The sequence below is a fragment of the Drosophila albomicans genome, chromosome 2R (assembly GCF_009650485.2).
Source record: "Drosophila albomicans strain 15112-1751.03 chromosome 2R, ASM965048v2, whole genome shotgun sequence".
Classification (NCBI taxonomy): domain Eukaryota; kingdom Metazoa; phylum Arthropoda; class Insecta; order Diptera; family Drosophilidae; genus Drosophila; species Drosophila albomicans.
The window spans coordinates 8,774,056-8,793,288 of record NC_047631.2 but is presented as its reverse complement, the minus strand read 5'-3'; the positions used below and the strand labels follow the sequence as shown (position 1 = coordinate 8,793,288).

Sequence of the window (19,233 nt, the reverse complement as noted above, 5' to 3'; positions counted from 1 at the left end):
TAAATTATAAAATTCGAAGGAAAGTTATTATATCTGCTATAATATTTTTACATTGCTCAAATGAAGTAAATTGAAAATTGTTGACAGCACGTTTAGCAGCATGAACAGAAATAATATTGAATAAATGTATTAAAGAACAACTCAAATACATATAAATAAACAATCGCATAAAGAACTGATTTAATAATTTAAAAAAACAAATCCCGCAGTTAAATAAAGTTATAATTCTCTTATTTTCAATTAGCTTTATAATCAAAAGTGCCCAGCGAGATTGAAAAAAGTGCAATAAACAAACAGATAAGCAAAATCATAAAACAGTTGAATGAAATAAATGAGATAAGAAGAAGAAGGTGAAGCAAAAATGTGAGGCGTGATGATAATTCAAAAGGGAAAAAGACGTGTGGCTAAAACGAAATCAACAGCTGCAGCTGCTGAGATCCTGCAACAGCAGGACTCATAATAAATACAAAAGCAATTACAAATCAAACGAGTAAGAAAAAAAGCAAAGAAAAAGAACGTTGCAACAAGAGGCGCTAAATCTGAAGTACGCCTTCAACACGAGGCTCAACAACAACAACTACAAAACAAAAAAAAAGAGAACAGAACAGAAGAAAAAATCATTCACAACGGCGACCATAACGAACTCCGCCCTTGCAATGAGCCAACTGGGCACCGTCTACGCCACAAAGCGAAGGCGACGCAATGGCAAAAGGTGAGTTGCGAATGACGCCGCAGGGGAGCTTGGTGTGGCTGCGGCAGTGGCTGTGGCAAGTGTGGGTTGCACTATTATTACGCGCATTACTGAATGATTTCAATCAATGAACACAATAATCTCTGTTATGACCATCAATCTGCGGCTTGTTGGCCGCCGTCAATCGTTTTATAATCCGAGCCCTCCGAGCTGATAAATGATGGCACAAAACATTGTAGCTACTGGTCTTCATCGGTTCAATGAATCAATCAATCGATTGATTGTTATTAATTTACATGCTTTGCTGTGTCACGCTGCGTATACGCAATGCCACCCAAAGTGTTGTCGAAACTGAAATTGAAATTGAAACTGCACTTGAATGGGAAAATTATGTAGCATATAGTAGTAATATTATTATTATGCATGCTGTCGGCAGACTTGCGTGAAATTACAGTTGTGGGGTGGCCCTGTTTTTTTCTTTTTTTTTATTATTATTTCTTTTCTTTTCTGTTTTGTTTTTTTTTTTTTTGAGGGAGATACACGCACTCTTGACTCCACACTTCGGCGCTCTATTGCAGTCTTATCGCAGTGCAAAGATCAAGAATCGCCGCTGCTATTCGCGCTGCCTAAAAGTGCATATAATTTCTGATAATTTTGTGTACTTAACTTTGCCGCAAAATACTCGTACTTGCAACCAAGCGAGAGGGAGAGAGAGAGGGCAACACATGTGAACTACACGCGACGCGGCGTAAATATGCAAAAACATAAAAAAAAACAGAGCAACTTTGCAGGAAAGATGGGGGAAAATGTAGTGAAAAATAAAAAAGAAACAGAAGCACAACAAAAACTTTAAACTTAAAACTGTTGCTGGCTGTGTGCAGTAGCTGCAGTAGCTGCTCATACCAAGACACGCCCCCAACTGAGCACTGTAATTGCGCCCCAACCTGATCAGCAGCGGGAGAGCAACAGCAACAGCAACAGCAGCGGCAACAGCAACAGCGCCGCGTCCAAGCCAGGTCCAAAGATAGCGACAAAGTTATTAATTTCTTGCCCAATACCCTAAGCACAAAGTCGCTGAGAACGGTTCTTATGTTTTCTTAACTAATTTTGTAAATTTTTAAAGTAATACTATTGACATGCATAGCAAACTTATTGCCAAGGTTACATTTATAAATTTATCTTGTTTTTTGATTCACAATTTCTCTAATCTTGAGCAGCTTCTCAGCATTTGATTAGGATTCAATTGGATAAAACTTTAGTAAAGTAAATCATTTAAGATATAAATAATTTTAGATTGATACATAAATTGGAATACTTAATTCGATTCGTATTTATATAAACAGCATTATTTAAGAAATAATTTTATAGAAGGAAAATAACATTTTTAAAAAAATAAATTTATAGAAACAAAATCTCCTCAGAATCTTGGAACGTTTGATGTTAAACAAGACTTTTAAATGTTTCGTGCCATTTTAGTTTCAAAAGATATATTATATTGAAATTCGTTACATTTATAGTGCACACTGTTAATAGACTGCAGAACTTTTATTTTAAGAAATATATGGAATTCTTAAAAATTGGTATGAAATTTTTTAATAACTAGCTTAATAATAAAATGGGTAGGTTTACTTGCACCATAATATACAAAATGAATAATGAAATTAATACCCAAGAAAAACAATAGAAATAGTCAAATGAATGAGTACTCAAGAAAAAATAATAGAGATTAAAACGACTCCCATTTATTTAATGGAAATTATTCATATTATTAATAACAAAAAATTAGTAGACTTACTCACACCATAATATAAAAATTAAATATTGAAATTATTACTAAAAAAAAAATCATAGAAATAGTCAAATGATTACTTGAGAAAAATTGCGTACAACAAAATTGTATTTCATAAACTTGGTCTCCACCAATTTGAATTGTTATCCTAGGGTATTGCGTATTCGGCAATGTGAAGCTCAACGTTCCTTTGCCTTTGTTTTTGTATTATATTATTATTTTTTTTTTGCGGCGCACTCATCGACAGGCAGCGCGCATAATTTGCAGCGGTTCGCGGCTTAAAAAACAATTACTTCTCGCCAAAATGCTTTGCCCTGCTGCCTCTTGGTCTCCTTTGCCGCTGGTCCTTCTTCTGCTGGACATGTTGTGCTGCTACCCTTCACTCCCTCCTGTGTATCCGGCTCGCTCGACTGACGCAAAATTGTCACCTTGCCATGCACACCTGCAATTAACTGACAGCGCCCCTTCATCCGCAATCGCCTTTATCCTCCATTCTCCATCCAGATAGTAAGAGTACTCGGCTCGTAATTCTCCTAGAATTTTCTGTTTTAATGAAACGATCAAAATGTGTTGTGCTATTTTAATTGAGCACCCTGCACTCGCTTGCAGCTGTTTTCCTCAACTGAAATTCGAGTGCATTGCCAATATTAAGTATACGCTGCATTGGTCACACTAAACATTTTTATGCTTTGAAATTACAGTGTTAGTTAATGCTACTAACTGAAGCTTGCGTGCATCTATTTTTATTAGAACTTATAATTTCAATTAAAGCGCATTATCTAAGACCATAAAACAAGCAATAACAAATAATTTTAGGAGCTGCACTTGGAGTGTAAATAAGAGGAGATTTATACTTTTCGGCAGTTTAAATGTAATTAAACATAATTCGAATTATTCGAATTATTCCTTAAGGCTTTTTTATTGAATGAAAATTTTATTAATTTACTTCAACAAATATTAGAGAGAGAAAGTAAAAGAGTAGCAAGAAAATTGTTAGGAATATTTAAATGCCATATGAATGTAATGATTGTTATTACTAGCTTAATTGTGCATATACATATGTTAATAAATAAATTTACGCTTCATTAAATCAATCTCTATTACATCAACTTGATTTATTGTATTTAATTTTCAAATCGAATGAATAAATAAAAAAAGAGAGATTTGAACTAAGCTGTCTATTGTGATCGCTGTGTAACTTTGTGTACTTCTTTTGCTTTGGCAAAGATCTGATCTTAGCCTTAACCCAGTCAACCACCGTGGCTGCCACACTGCAACACTGCGGCAACAGCCCCATTTAATTGCTGGACATGCACTGCTGCCCCGTTTGCCTGCTGCACTTTGAGTTTGGTTTTTGTATTTTGTCAGTGCAATTATCCACAAGTAGTTAAAGTTGCCTTTTACCACCCAAATGAATTCCCGGATTCCCCTAACAACAACAGTTGCAACTTAGTTGAAACTTTAGCCTCGAACTCCATTTGCCACAACCAGAGGCAGAAGCGGAGGCAAAGGCAGAGGCAACTTCAGGTCGAACTCCATTTGCAGCTGCATCGACTGTTGGTTGGTTCCACTTGTTGGTTGTTATGGATATATGAGTCCTGCTTTTGCTTTATTGATTATCAGCTTGTTTTTCGCTGTTTGTTGCTGCTACATGTTGTATGTGCTTGTTATTGATTGCAGCAAGTGGTGCAGCCAATAGACCTTGTTCCCGCTCCGCTTTTCCCCGAGCCAAAAGCCAATTCAGCGACTTCAGCCTTGTTGCTATTAGAAATTGTAATTAGCCAAGTTGTTGTTGTTGTTGTTGTTGTTGGGGGATTCAAAAGGGCTTTAAAGTTCAAGCGCTCATATTTTATATGCCTTAATTGAGTTGCAAAACTTGCGAAAACTTCAAGGAACTTCGTATAGCTGCATAACTTGTATGCAAACTGCGCGAATAAATTATAAAGTGGTTAAGCTTTTGAGGCATTGCATAACTTACTTATTTACGAATTGATCCCAAGTCAAATTTTTCACTAAGAAAGTTAAAAGTGCACTATATCAGCTTTTAGATTTATTTCTTCAGTTTTATAGTATAGTATTTAATACATCGAATACTTAGAAATCTAATTCATTGTTGGTACCCGCTGAGATCGATGTGTTCATAGCCAAAAATAAGCAATTTTTTTCTTTTAAGTTTATTATTTTACTTATTCCTAATTCTCACATTGTATTTGTCCACATGTGTTAACAATTGCTATCCAACTGATAAGATGTTATATATGAAAAAATATCAGGACTAATGGGGAAACTGTTATTTCTGTTAATGTAATATTAATTAATTAAACAATTTACTTATTGTCTAAACAGATTGTAGATTGTTCCTTATTGATTACTTAAGTAAATCTATAATATCTATTTAACTTCCTTGCTCTAATAGACTCTTAATCTTAGTATTTAACCACTTTATGGCTTTGGGAACCATAATGATGTGTTGTATGTACAATTGATAATAATTCAAAATATACGGTTTTAATATTCAGGAATTCATTCGTATTCTACATACATAGTGCTTATCTGTATTTGAACAGTATAAATATATTCTTCCTCTCATTTCAATAAATGGTTAAATCAAAAACTAAGGTGACTTCTGGATTAGTTCACTTATCGGAATTTTTTCTCTATTTTTTAAGTAACCTTTTGCAAACTTTTAAAACAATAACATATATCATAAAATTGAGTGACATCCGTCCATATGGTACATATTCTCTATCCTCTGTAATCATATTCTCTAAAGTGTAATGTGTCATTTATTTAAGAAATTTCAATATAATATTTCTCCCCATTTAGGAATATCTTCTTTTTAAGCTGAGTCGAAAATACCTTTAGGAATTATTTCACTCCTTCGCAGAATATATTATTCAAGCACTTAAAGACTTTGCGATCTAATGTATGATATAATCGATGGTAATTAAATAACATATATCATATTCAGCCATTCATTCATCATTCACTATACTTAAACAGTTTTCTACATAATCTTTCTTCCCCTTTTTAGAATATTTCTACTTAACTTCCCACTTCTATTGCTGTTTCGCTGACTTAGTTTACCTTCCGAAATTGTTTCTCTCTAGCGCAGCATTTATCAATCAAACGTTTTAGGACTCTGGGAACCACAAAGTCCCGCTGTGACATATGTTTTCTCGGCTGTGTCTCGCGGAGCTCATTGAAAAGGAAACCAACATCGCAAATGGATGGAATGAGTGGCGTCAGGCAGTCAGTCCGTCAGTCAGTCATTCAGCGAGTTGAGAGGGTCAAGCGTACCAGCTGACCATATGCCAATGCCAATGACCATACCCATAGAGCACCACACCATAAATTTTGAGCAGTGAGACAACGCAGTGAGACACACCGAAAAACAAAGTTCATTTCAAGTTGTTGTCGGCGAATTGACCAAAGGACCAATAAAGGGGGCCAACATAATAGACAACAGTTGGCCAATGGTTTGGTTTTTGGTGGTGCTGATGTTGCTGCTGCCGTCAGGCTACAACTTCTGGTATTGCTCTTGCTGCTGCTGCTGCTGGTGGTGGTGGTTGAGTTCCTCCTGCCCCTTTCTGCTTCTCCTTTTCCTTCACATTCTCCTCCTCCTGCTGCTGCTGCTCATTAGTTGCGCCTGCGCTGCTGCTGCTGTTGCTGCTGCCTCTGTTGTCTCTTAAGAGTTCACGTGGGGTTAAAAGTATATCAGACGAGTTATCGCTTGGTCTGTTGGTTAATTACAGTTCAAGGGGCGTGAGAGAGCGGGTGTGATACCAGTCATAGATAGCCCAAAAATATCGCTATAATGCACTTCATTAAGCTACTACACAACAGTCATATGCCACTCGACTATCATATTTTAAGTGCGCGACTAATATCTAATGCTGTAGATATCAGATGGGGAAAAAGTTTTACTTATAAAAACGTGTTAATACTTTTATATATGAATGCCCGAGTCCCAGGATCTCAAATTATATTGTTATAGTCAGTTTTTATTTTTATTTTATTATAGTAAATCTAGTATTTAATACTACATTTAATAGAGAAGAGAGTACTGGCTGTTGAGGCCTTCGACTCGTTAAAAAGAATATAGTTGTTATCTTAAAAATGCCAAAACTTTTTTTTAAATCCTTCCGCTTAAAAACGTCTAAATATTATATATCTTCCCCAATATAACTTTTATAACATTAAGGAATAACTAATTATATACATATGTATATTCAGAATATTCAGAAAATATACCTCGAAATACTAAAATATACCAAAGCTTATATTTGGTATAAAGATTTGGTATTATATTCAAAATCGGCCACAAGTGTAAACCGATTGAAAAAATAACATATTTCTTAAAGAATTTATAATATTTATATCGGAGATGCCTTCTTCTGCCTGTTATATATGCATGTACATTTCCTCCAAACACAAAGTTATAATAAACTTCTACCCTCTATCCTCTACTTCTACCCCCTACGGGTATTAAAAAGGGGGTATTAAAGAAAAAATAAATATATAAATGTTTGAGTTTTGAAGTCTACATTAATTTATTTCTAGTGTGTGTTTTTTTATGTTTTTGATAATTCTTTATACTATGCTGGTATACAGTTTTAGCTTATATCTAAATTAATATAATATATTTAATGCTTATACCGATTTTTTTTGTTTCAAATATTCTTTAAATAATGCCCAAGTCTTAAAAATGATTTTCTTTTATTAATGAGTTTCTTTTCTTAAAATTGTAATATTAATTGTTCGCGCACTATATTGGAGTAAATTACTCACTTAGATATCATTTTCTTATCATTTTTGCCATCTAAATTGATAGCATTCCTTTACTATTGTTAATTTTAATTTTCTTCTTTCAAATATATTAAATATATGCTATTTTTCAATACTACTCACTTGAATTTAATTCGCTTTAATCCACTTAAATTTAAATATTAACTTGCTCTTTAGTTTATTAGCGTAAATTTGCTTTATCAGTGCAATCTCAATGTTTGATTAATATAATTTGAATACTAAATTCCACATGATAATTGCCCCATGATTGTAGTTTATTGGCTAACAGTTGCAAACTTCGACAATTATTGAGGTTATTATAAAAGCGTAAAAGCGCCATTTATCGGCTCAACATGCAGTCAATTTTCTCCAAGTGTATCGGGCTTTGATTAACTGTTTTCCAGTGGTTAAACATTGTCTCGATTTACCTTTCCCCTCCCCTCCCACAATCGCACATCAGCTTACCATCTCCCCGTTAGTTAGCTATGTCTATTTGGCGATTATCTGCTCTATCTTTAGCTTGTATCTGTCTGTATTTGTATCTGTGTGTGCGTCTATGTGTGTGTGTGTGTGTAATTAACACCATTGCGTAATGCAGCGTATCGAAGCCTAAATAGTGCTGCTCCATATGCCCAGCTTGGGGCGCACAGGGGGGGCGTGGCAGCCATTAAAAAGCAGCCAACACTGCCAATCGACACAGTCAGTACTCTCTCCCCCTCCCACTCCCACTCTCTATGTCTTTCTCTTTCTCCTGCTGTACTGAATGCATTTTCAACCATTTGTGAAACTTTGTTGCCATTGCTGTCAGCCCCATCCTCAGCCTTGTCGGAAGGTGCTAAACCGCTGTTGGCATTACATTTTAAGTAAACGCTCTTAATGTCAACTTTGGCAGCAGCTGATTGCATTGCGGCATCTGGCCCAAAAGGCCTAAATGCATTTCGAATGTCAGTGAACTCTCTCTAGAGTCTAAAACACACACACATACACATACACACACACACACAACCACCATTTGGCAGGCCAATCCTCAATCCTTAGTCAGCGCTGTTAATCCATAAGCCACCTCGAACAAAAAATTGACCACCTGCCGGACTCTTGGCTTGGAACGCGCCTAGTTCAGTTTGTTGCTGTTGTTGGCTGTTGGCGGCCAAAAGCAAAACAAAAGAATTTTGAATTAACCAAAAGCGTTTCCATAAAAATCCACCCCAGGATCAGGACTCAACTCAACTCAACTCGTTTTATACTCTCTGCGGTGTGTGCGCTGAACTGAAGCGCGCCTGCTAATGAAACTGAATAAAAGCGGGGGGCGACAAGGGCGACGGGGAAACTGGCGGTAGGGTGAGCAGGGCGCAGGGAGCAGGGAGCAGGGCGTGTTGTTTAAGAGTCCTGGCCAAGCCAAGCACAGCACAGTCCTCGACGGGCAGGTGATACTTTTCATTGGCATACGTTATCCTTTTTTTGGCCCTTTTCGCAGAGCGTAGTGCTAAATTAAAAACAAGCTGAAGAATGCTTAAGATGAGAGTGCTCGACCATGAGATACTCTGTTAATAGTTATAAGATATAGATAAGATAAAAATTTAAAAGGAAATTAATTAGCTGTATTCTAAATTTGGAATTGGTTCAGAATTACAATGTTGCATAGCGAATCACATAATTAACATAGAATATTTTGAACTTGATGTTCATTTTTACATCAAAAATTTTCTTTGTTGTTATTTTTCCAGCTATCTAGCTTATAACATATACATTACATATAAGTAAGAAAATAATAACTATTTGTCTAAAATTAACTTCAAAGAGATGTGGTTATTTCAAGTTCACATGTTTTAAATGCAATTCTTTTCACATAATAATTTTTTTTATTTGAAGTATTTGTTGTATATTGTGTAGGAATTAAGCGATAACAACATTAATAACTTTACCTGTGAATATGTTTCTTTCCGGATTTATTATACAACTGAAACCACATTTTGAAGAACTAATTTAAGACAAGGAATCGCACTCAACCATTTAATCTAATTATCTAACAATCCGTACTTAACTTATTAAGAGAGTTTGTTATTCTAATAAATTAAATATTATTATTAAATCTTAGAAGACTAAATTTTATAGAGCTTAAAGTGCTAGCAACGGAATCTTTTAAATAATACTTAAAGGAAATACACCCAAAGATTTACAGGGTATCTGCAGCAACTGTCGCAGCTGAGAGTGAAAAATTCATTTGATTATGTTGTTTTTTTTTGGTGTGTCGAAATCAAAAATAATTTTTATAATTATGCCATGAATAAATGATAAATTCAGGAATTGTGAATGATGAATGCCCGGTAGCTGACTGGGTAGATAGCTCATCATTAGCAGTCGAGACACACACACACATACATATATATAGTATCGCTGTGGACGCCCCCCGAAATGAAGCAGTAGTGTGGAGGAGGAAGAGGAAGAGGCAGAGAAAGAGAAGTAGAAAGAGGAAGCAGCAGTAGTGGGAATAAAGGCCGCGCCCACGCGCTGCTCAAATAGGGTGGAACCCCAGCTAAAGAGCAACCTCTTCCAGCCTAGCAGAGCTCCTCTTTTAGCTGCTGCTTAAACCCCGCTTCCTGCCCCTCTCTTCGCCCGCCCCTCTGCCACTGTGCTCCTTCACAGCTGTCAAAAGGTTTTCAAAGTTGCTTTGCCAAGCGCTTTGATGTCGCCCCGACTCTCTAGCTACCTCTGTGTGTGTATTTATGTGGTGTGTGTAAAGTATGTGTGTGTCTGTGTGTGTGTGTGTGTGTGTCAGTAGATACATTTTTCCAAGCGCACATATAAAAAAAACATTTCGCTGGGTTCGCTCAAAGATTCCGCTGCGCGAATCGCAAAAATGTTTAATCGATAAAATAAATGAGTTGCCTTTGCGCAGTTGTTGTTGTTGTTGTTACTCTTGTTGTTATTGCTGTTGTTGTCACAGTTCTTGTTGCTGTTGTTGTTATTGTTGTTGTTACTTTTGTCGTTACTGGCATAGTTGACGTTATTCTTGTGCAGAACTTTTGCCGCCTCACAGATGTCGGCGCTCTGCCTTTGGAACAATCATAAAACTACACACAACATCGACTCACACACACAAACACACAAACATTCAAATATAGACACAACAGTATCTAATATAACTGTATATTTATGTACTGTATACTGCTTGAATGTGTGTGCGTATAAAAAATTCTTAAATGCCTTTGCTGAGATCATAAACAACTCATATAAACAGAGGTATTCCCGGCTATTCCATCAATCTTTAATGCGAGAGAATTAAAGTGGAGAATTGACTAACTGAAATAATATTGGACTATAAAAATATATAAATTAGAGTATAAACGTTTACTGAAAATGGTCTCAATATATACTCTGCTTAACTTAAGCAACTTATTCCATTAGTTTTTCATGCGAACTCTAAAACAATAAATAAAGTGCTATAAAAAAAGTATACAAGACTTGAATAATTTTCTTCAATACTCTTTTAAAAATTCTGCAACTAAATAGTATGAGTTATTATGCACAATTCTGAACAACATAAGTAATAAAATATATACTATATTTAATAGTATAGAAATACATTAATCTTCTATCTTTTATATCTACATATGGATTATTAAAATATTTATTGTGTATTAGAGAACATTATGTAATTATCTGCAATACTTTTTATTATTTCAAAAACTTCTTTAAATTCTTCATGTGGACATCTCAAGTTTTTACTTGAGTTTAAATGCTAAAGAAAAAGTTTTAAATCTAAAAATATGTATATACAATAAACCAAATAACGTCTATGTCAACGACCTGAAATAATTGTGTGTAATCTCTTGACTGATTCTTTTAATAACCCACTGTAAATGAGGTCGACGAGAAGTTATTATAAAATAGTTGAATCTTTGTGGATTGTAACTCAAATAAATACGATATTACATTGCGTGAAAGCAACGCAAGTATAGTAGGGACTAAAAGGGATGTGGCTGCTATTAAGATAGTTAAAATAGAATGATTGAGGGTAAAAAAAGTTAACGGATTATGATAACCTTTTAAAAATAGAGAAATCGTCTTCATGGCTGGAAATTCTAAAAATAAATTTAGTAATTAGAATTCTAAGTCCTAAAGAAATTTAAATAACATGAGAAATGAAGATTTTAAAAGTTTATTTTCTTATCAATTGAAATTATTAGAATATTTAAACGTTTCGCCATTTCTCGTAAATGTTCTCAGGGAATATATCGTATAAAGTTTGCGCTTATTGGGTATTTAGCATATTTTGACAGTTGTCATTGTCCGATTGGAATTCTCGCATAGTTTAAACAGCAGATAGCTCATCTCTGCGCTTATCTCTTTAAAGTGAGCCGCCTTTGAGCTGCCCTAAAACATTTATCACTTCATTAAGCGGCTCAGTTGGCTGGGCTGCTCGGTTCTCATTGGGTCTGAGACCATGTTCGGGTGTCACTTGAATGTTTCGCTGTTCTTTTTTTTTGGTGTCTCTCTTTAAATTGTTTTGCACAATTAATATGCAAATGAAGGCATCTTAATGTGGCATTCGAGTAGAAGTCGAATCGATTCGAAATATGCAAATAATGCGTTAACAACTTAATTCCCTTGCCGTAGCTGTTGCCTCATCTCATTGAGTAGGTTTCGAGTAGATTCCAATGGGGATCGTTGTTTTGGTTAGCTGGACGATTAGCTCGGGTCCTGAACCTGCTACCAGCTGAGTCTCAATGGATGGAGGCTCCCCTCTCTTTCTCTTCCCCTCTCCTCAGTTCCTTCTTCTACTCCTGCGTTTATCTTTGGGTTCAGCCTCGAGATCGTTTTGTAGTCGCCTGCGTCTGGTCAGGCTACTGCGATTCTCAGTTGTGTGTGTTTTTTTTTTTTGCTTTGTTTATTTTGTTTTCGGGTTGACAAAATTAATGAGTTGATGCTGCGCTCTGTGGCAAAGACTGGCCAAAGATATTGGGGCACCACAGACGCTGCTTGCAACGGTTGCTCGTTAAATTTAACAGCTCAGCGTCCAGCTTTTCTCACCCGGCTCAAACGGCAAATTTATGCGTGAATTTGGCGCAGATCCATTAAGTGGTCCATAGATTAAGCCCAGCTCCAGCTTCAGTTTCAACCTCTTGTTGTTGCAGCATTTTAAGTGCTGCACAAGTTGCTGCTGCTGTTGCTGCTGATGTTGTTGTTGCTGTGGCTGCTGCAACGGTAGCAATTTCATTTTCATGTTTCTCCTCTCGCTGACAGCTTCTTTAAATGGCGCTTAACTTTTGTTTTGACATTTCAATGCTGTTGACATTTTTTTTTTGTTTTTTTGTTGGCCTCGCCTCGCCTTTGTATTTTTTTTTTCTGTTTTATTATTGTTCTTGTTGTGCATGCAAATTCAATTAATTGTGACATTCAGTGAAATACCAAGCTGACAAACTGCGGAATGTTGGTGGGGGAGTATACGGAATATTTCATTTGTCATCGCGAAAAAAACGAATTAAATATCTGATGATTGATTCATTCTCAAAGCATTTCATGTTACGGAAACATAAAATACTTGTGAGTAAAATTATTTTAAAATTTAATTTTAATTTTGGTTGTATAGAAATCACAAGAGATGTATTTATTATATATCAGTGTTGATTAAAAGTTGAATATATGTACTATATACAAAATAAATATGTTAGGTCGCTATAATAAAACAAGAAATTTTGAAGGAAAGTTTTCACAGAAATTGTAATACCTTACTTTGGGGTATTCAATAGCTCGAAATATGTAAAAAATTTTATGATATGGCAAAGTCAAAGAATAAACCATGTATGAAAGCTACGGTTGAGTGCGCTCAACTGTGAGATACCCGTTTTTCATTTTAAATAAAACAAAATAAAATATACCAAATTACTATTCCGCAAAATACTAAAAATATACAAAATATTATGTTTGGCCATGATAAAAAATTTCAAACAAACTTGATCTACGTACAAACCTAAAAAGTGCTGTCGAATAGTATGTTAGCTCTAACATAGCTCTTATACTCGTAGTCTCTGAGATCTACTTTTCATATCGACAGACACAGAAATATAATACTTTTGTATGGGCAATAATGTCTTGGGGTCTTAGTTGCTTTGCCTGACAACCTGGTATATTTTGTACTCTATATATACTATATATTGAATCATGCCAATATACCAAATATACCACTCAGTATATTTTTAAAATATTTTTGCGGTATATTATTTTGGTATGTTTTGGGAATAATATCACAATATTTTGCGAGCACACTCGACTGTAGCTTTCTTGCTTGTTTTATTTGTAGTATTTTTTGGTCAATTTTTTCTAAGGAGATGTTGATACAAATGTGTATAATATATTTGATTTAAAAATCTAATAATTTTTTAAAAAAAATTTGACTTATTAAATTATTAAATATTAATAAAGTTTTATTTTACCTTACGTATGTATATTATAGGTAAAGTAGTATGCTTATAAGGTGTATACCATTTATAATTCATCGGAACTGTTGTATATCAAATACATTAAATTGAATATCACGATGTTAAGAGATGTTGTTAAACTCATGGTTGAGAGGTAGATTTCTGTTGATTGTTTTCATTTCAGAAACGGATCATTAAAATTATTTTGTACTACAATAAATTCTAGGAATTCAATTTAATATTTGAATCATATGATAATTGAAATTAATATATAATATAATCATAAGAAAAGGCACAATGAATTGTTGCATCAGCGCAAACTGAAAGTTGCATTGCCCTTTGGCAAGGCTGTAATGAGTATGAGCAACATGCACTTGAAAAATAGATACAATAACAAGAGCAATAGCAATAGCAACAAAAGTAACAACAACAGCAACAAAAGTAACAACAACAGCGGCAGCAACATGCAAAAATTAAATTAGCTTCGCAAAAATTGTGCCAGTAAAAGTGACCCGACTTTGTGGTTGTTGTTGTAGTTGTTGCTTGCGGTTGTTGTTTTTGTTGTTGTAATTGTTGCGTTTGCCGCCTACGCCGTTCTACGTTGTTGTTGTTGGTGTCGTAGTGATTGTTTCTGTTGTTTTTTTTCGGACATGAGACACGCCACTTTGCGTTTTTAGCTGCCAGACGGCGACGACGACGTCGACGTCGGCAGAAGCGACAAAAGCCGTTGCCTGCTGCAGTTTGTGGCACGCAGCTTAACGGGGCACGCATACGCAACACTGAGGCCGCAGAGCGAGCGAGAGAGATGCCTGCCAATAGGAAAGAGAGCGCAATAGGTCTATGAATGAATTCGCTAGTTGTGTGTGTGTGTGTGTTTGAAGTGTGCCGAGATTTTTGGCGCCAAATTGAGCATGCAAAACAAAGATCAACGACAGGACAGCACAGCACAGCCACAAGGCAACGTTTCGTATGCGTAATGTGTGTGGCATGCAACTATAAATGAAACGAGTTGAGCTCACGTGCCATACGCCCTCTCCTCTCTCTCTTTCCCACTCTTCTCCCTAGGTGTCTCGTTGTTGCCTCTAAAGGATTGCGTGTCATTTGTTTATAAACACTTGAAGAGCAACTGCCGGCTAACCCAAAGCCCCAGTGCTGTCGACCCTTGACACCCATGCAACATGCCACATGCCGCATACCGCATGCAACAGCAGCAGCAATAGCAACAGCTGATGAAATGCATCAGCAGGTGCATCCTAAATAGGCATTGTCCAACATTTTAGAATCCAAATACAATTTTAAATTAGACTTATGCAAAGCAAAAGAAGAGCGGGGGGCATGCAGCGTGGGCGTTGCAACATTGTCGAAATCGAAATCCAAATGGCAGCCCTTCGGGGCAATTTCATGGGGCATGGAGCGGCGACAGCGGCAATGCCGCATTGTAATTTCTTTAAAAGCAATTCATTTCATAATGGTCCCTAGGAAGCAGCAGCAGCAACAGCAGCAGCAGCGACGAAAGAGAAAAGAAAAATGAAAATGTGCTGGGGAAAATGAAAGAAAAAGAAAAGCAGCGAAACGAAAATGGCAAAAATAATGCAAGCGAAATGGGAAAATGGAATGAAATGAGGCGAAGCTAAATAAAAATGGGCTGCGCCTTGGCTCGAGAGCAAGAAGGACAAAGTCGGAGGAGGGCAAGGGAAAGGGAAAAGTAGAGAGAAGTTGACTGAAAGTTTCGCAAGAAATGTGGTCAACACACACACAGACACACACACAGAGACACATAGACGTACACTGAGCTATGCAGTTATCCTTTGTTCGCAAGGATTCTACGCCATTTTTAGCCAAGACTTTTTTATGGTCTGCCCCCCATCCAAAAAGAAAAAGAAAAAAGTTCAACCCAAACAAAGGCTTTGTTTTCTACTTCTTCTATTCATTTCGTTCATTTCTTTTCTCTTTTCTTTTTGTGCTGTTTTGGGAAAGTTGTTTATGGAATTCATTTTATTACGTTCCACGTTCCCCGCTTCCTCTCTCCTTTTGTCTGCATTCAGCTCATTCTTAGCCAGTTATATTGTTGTTTCGGAGCATTTGCAGTCCCGTTGTCTGCTGCTTCATATAGATAATAAGAAAATTATACATTTTATTCAACGGCAACGTTGCAGGCAAACACCGCAATGCCCTCAATTTTTGAAGCAGCTCCTTAATTTGCTGCTAAGTTATTTAGTATTGTGTTTTTTGCTTGTGCCTAATTTGCAGCCTTGACTTCAAATTGACTCCATTCAAATTGCATTCCAATGCGTCTAACGGTTTTATCATCATTATCATCCTTCATATCTATAGAGTGCGCTATAATCACCCACTCCTTTTGCCAATTGTCGTTTATCCTTCCTTCGTTTCGTCTTCTTTTCGCCGCAGACACTAATAATTTTATAAAACACAACGCGTTTTTATTATTTCTTGTTTCTTCTTTTGCGACCTGCCCACATCGTAATTGGCTTAAAAGTTTTCGGGGAGAGCGAGAGTTTAATTAAATAAATTAACGTTTATTTGCCATGCGGATTTGTCGAGAGTTTTTTGCTTGCATTCCGGCGCCAACTTCATATGAATCATCCAACTGTAAAAACTGTTATCTTTGGCGACAGTTTTGCATTCCGGGTAGTCGACACTTTAGAGCACTCTGGGACTTGCAATTAATTCGGTTCACATTTTGCAATTTCAAGGCGCATTTAAATGCAAATGCATCAACATTATCAGCATTGAGTTTGCAGTGCGATAGTCTTGTTCAAGGTATGATGATTTCTATAACAGAGATGAAGAACAGTTAAGAGAGAAATAATTCAGAAACCTTCCGCAGAAAGTAAAGGCATAAAGTCTGAGCTTGTTATGAGAAATTCTCATTAAGAAAGTTCTGTATGATAAAATAAAACCGTATAATACGAATAATAATAATAATATATTAATCTAATGCTATTTTAAAATAATATAATTATAAATTAATCTAACACTATTTTAAAATAATGAAAATCCATATAAGATATTTAATTGGCATCAAATCAAGAAATGTGGTTTAAGGTCTGCTTATTGAGGTTTGCCTACAAACAATAAGCATAAAGTCAGGTTTCATTAGAAGAGTAGTTATAGCATACTTAGCTCTCTTGGCTGATAATCTGATATATCTTAAATGTAGTCCTATATCGATATACCATATATGGCCTTATATATATATTTTAATATCTTTTAGTATCTTTGCGGTACATTTAGGTAATACCGCACTGTTTTGCTTTTATGTTATTAAAAATGGTTTCCTGGTATCTCACAATTATTTTCTTATTTGTTTGAACATTTCTTAGGCATCATTAGCAAATAAATAAGATAAACTTGAGTGTATGAATATTATACCATTTAATCCTATAAAATCTAGCAGAAATCAGACTAGTGTTGTCTTAAATTGCTGTAGAATAACTCAATGTTTTGTTTAATAATGTTTTATGTGCTATATATTTTATGATACTCTATAAATACTTATGTATATTGGAGTCTAATTTGTCTTCTTTTTAAGCTTTTATAATTCTTTAAAATGTTTTGTTTGAAAGATTTGAAGTATTTGTTATACTTATTGTGAAAGCCTTAGTCATTCTCATTCATTTCATTGCAATAAGGAATTGTATTCGTTATTACACTAAATATAAATAAATAAAAACAATTTGATATACTAAAAGAAAGAAAGATATATAAGAGCATCAAGACTTTGTTGTGATGAATTGAGCGCAGATCTCTTTGGTTTTTTGTGGTAAAGAATCTAACTTTGGCGACAGTTTTGCATTCCCGGGCACTTGGAGCACACACCTCGATTGTTGCCCTGGGCGTCGGAAAGGGAGTCGCAGCTGGGATTAGACGAGTCCGTTAAGAATGCTGAGGCACATGTCGCTCAACTGGTAACGTGCTGACATCGAACGGACATGCCAGTGACAATTACGAGGAAAGCAGCTCAAAAAAAGTGCCAAACTGTGGCAGCACCAGCAGCAGCAAAAAAAAATGTCGGGGCAATTAACTTAAATACGTTTCAACTTTATTTTCCCGTGCAAACGCGACAATGTCCTGTGTTCGTCCTGCGACACTTCACAGTGTACTTAGCCCCGACTAAATGTACAGCTACTCAGCTTAAATGTGTATTTGTGTGCAGCCAAGCAAAAAGTTTTGAAAAAAAGCAACTCGAAACAGCAGCGAAAAAACAATGAAAATGTTCAATGTACTTACGATAATAATAAAAAAAAAAAACAACAACTAAACAACATACACAAAAAACAACGACAAATATTTTTAAAGAGCGTCAGCAGCAGAGAGGAGGGGAGGGAGTCAGGGAGGAGGTTTGGCCCTGAAAGGGGTCGTTCATAAATTACATCGGTAATTATATTTAATAACGGCAATTAACTTTGTAATAATGTCAATGAAAATGATGAGACAAAATATGATTAAAAGCAAAACACAAAAGCTGAAAAAGCAACAAGGCAAACAGACAGACTTTTGATTTGCAGCTATGTTATGTTAATCCTCAATCTGCTCGACTTTAGACGCTTAAGGCAGAGATAATGCTGAATTACTGCTCGCACCTTGGGAGAGAAGCCAGGAAGTCAAAGAGAAGCGGGGGAAAAAGAAGCAGACGATATCATAAACTCGACTCGAACACTTTTTGCATTTATGAGTTTTATTGGCAAACAGCGAGAAGGAGCAGCAGGAACTTGGTCAACGTGTTTCTGTCCCTCTCTCTCTCTCTCTCTCTCTCTCTCTCTCTCTCTATATATATCATATCACATACTGCATTTAGATTTTACAATGGGGTTTTTGCTGCTTTACCCTTTAATCCGACATTTATGACATTTAATTGGACATACAGATTGCGGTTCTAATTTGCAGCTTAGTTTTGCTTTTTTTTTATATGATTTGATTCGCGGAAATTGAGAAACACTCCGATTTCCTCTTCAGGCTAACTTCGGTTTGATGTTGTAATTAACAGATCAAGTGGCCGTGTTCAATCGACCACCAAGCAACCACACATCAAGGGAGAGTTTGCCTTGACTAGCGGGTAACTGATAAGTGCAATTAATAATTTTTGACCTTTTTCCTTTGTTCTCAAGTTCAAATTGTGGCGTCAGCTGTTGTTCTCTCTCTCTCTGACTTTTCATTTAATGTATGAAAATTAGTTATTTGCTCATTTCACTCTTGCTTCCTTCTGTTCTGTTTTGTTTCTTGCAGCCTGAAGCCGCCGCCCAAGGATGGCGTCACTAAGAGCAATCCATCAAAACGGCATCGGGAGCGGTTGAATGCCGAATTGGATCTGCTTGCCTCGCTGCTGCCCTTCGAGCAGAATATACTAAGCAAACTGGATCGACTGAGCATACTAAGGCTGTCCGTTAGTTATTTAAGAACCAAAAGTTATTTTCAAGGTGAGTTCCGTATCACAATTATGAATATCCCACCTCCTTTCTTTTTTTTTTTTTTTTTTGCTGTGCTATGTTTCTGGGTGGTTGGAAAGCAGGGAAAACTTAAAAGAA

At 35.9% G+C, this 19,233-nt stretch overlaps 1 protein-coding gene across 2 annotated transcripts in view; it reads left to right on the top strand.

Moving 5' to 3' along the window:
* Window positions 1-590: 590 nt before the first annotated feature.
* The window catches only part of LOC117575967 (circadian locomoter output cycles protein kaput), a 41,910-nt gene continuing 23,267 nt past the window's right edge, over window positions 591-19,233 (top strand). For both annotated transcript variants that reach the window (XM_052007319.1, XM_052007318.1), the window contains exons 1-2: window positions 591-712; window positions 18,935-19,125. In XM_052007319.1, the coding sequence (XP_051863279.1) occupies window positions 657-712; window positions 18,935-19,125 (247 nt within the window). In that variant the 5' untranslated portion in view covers window positions 591-656. The remainder of the gene's footprint in view (window positions 713-18,934; window positions 19,126-19,233) is intronic.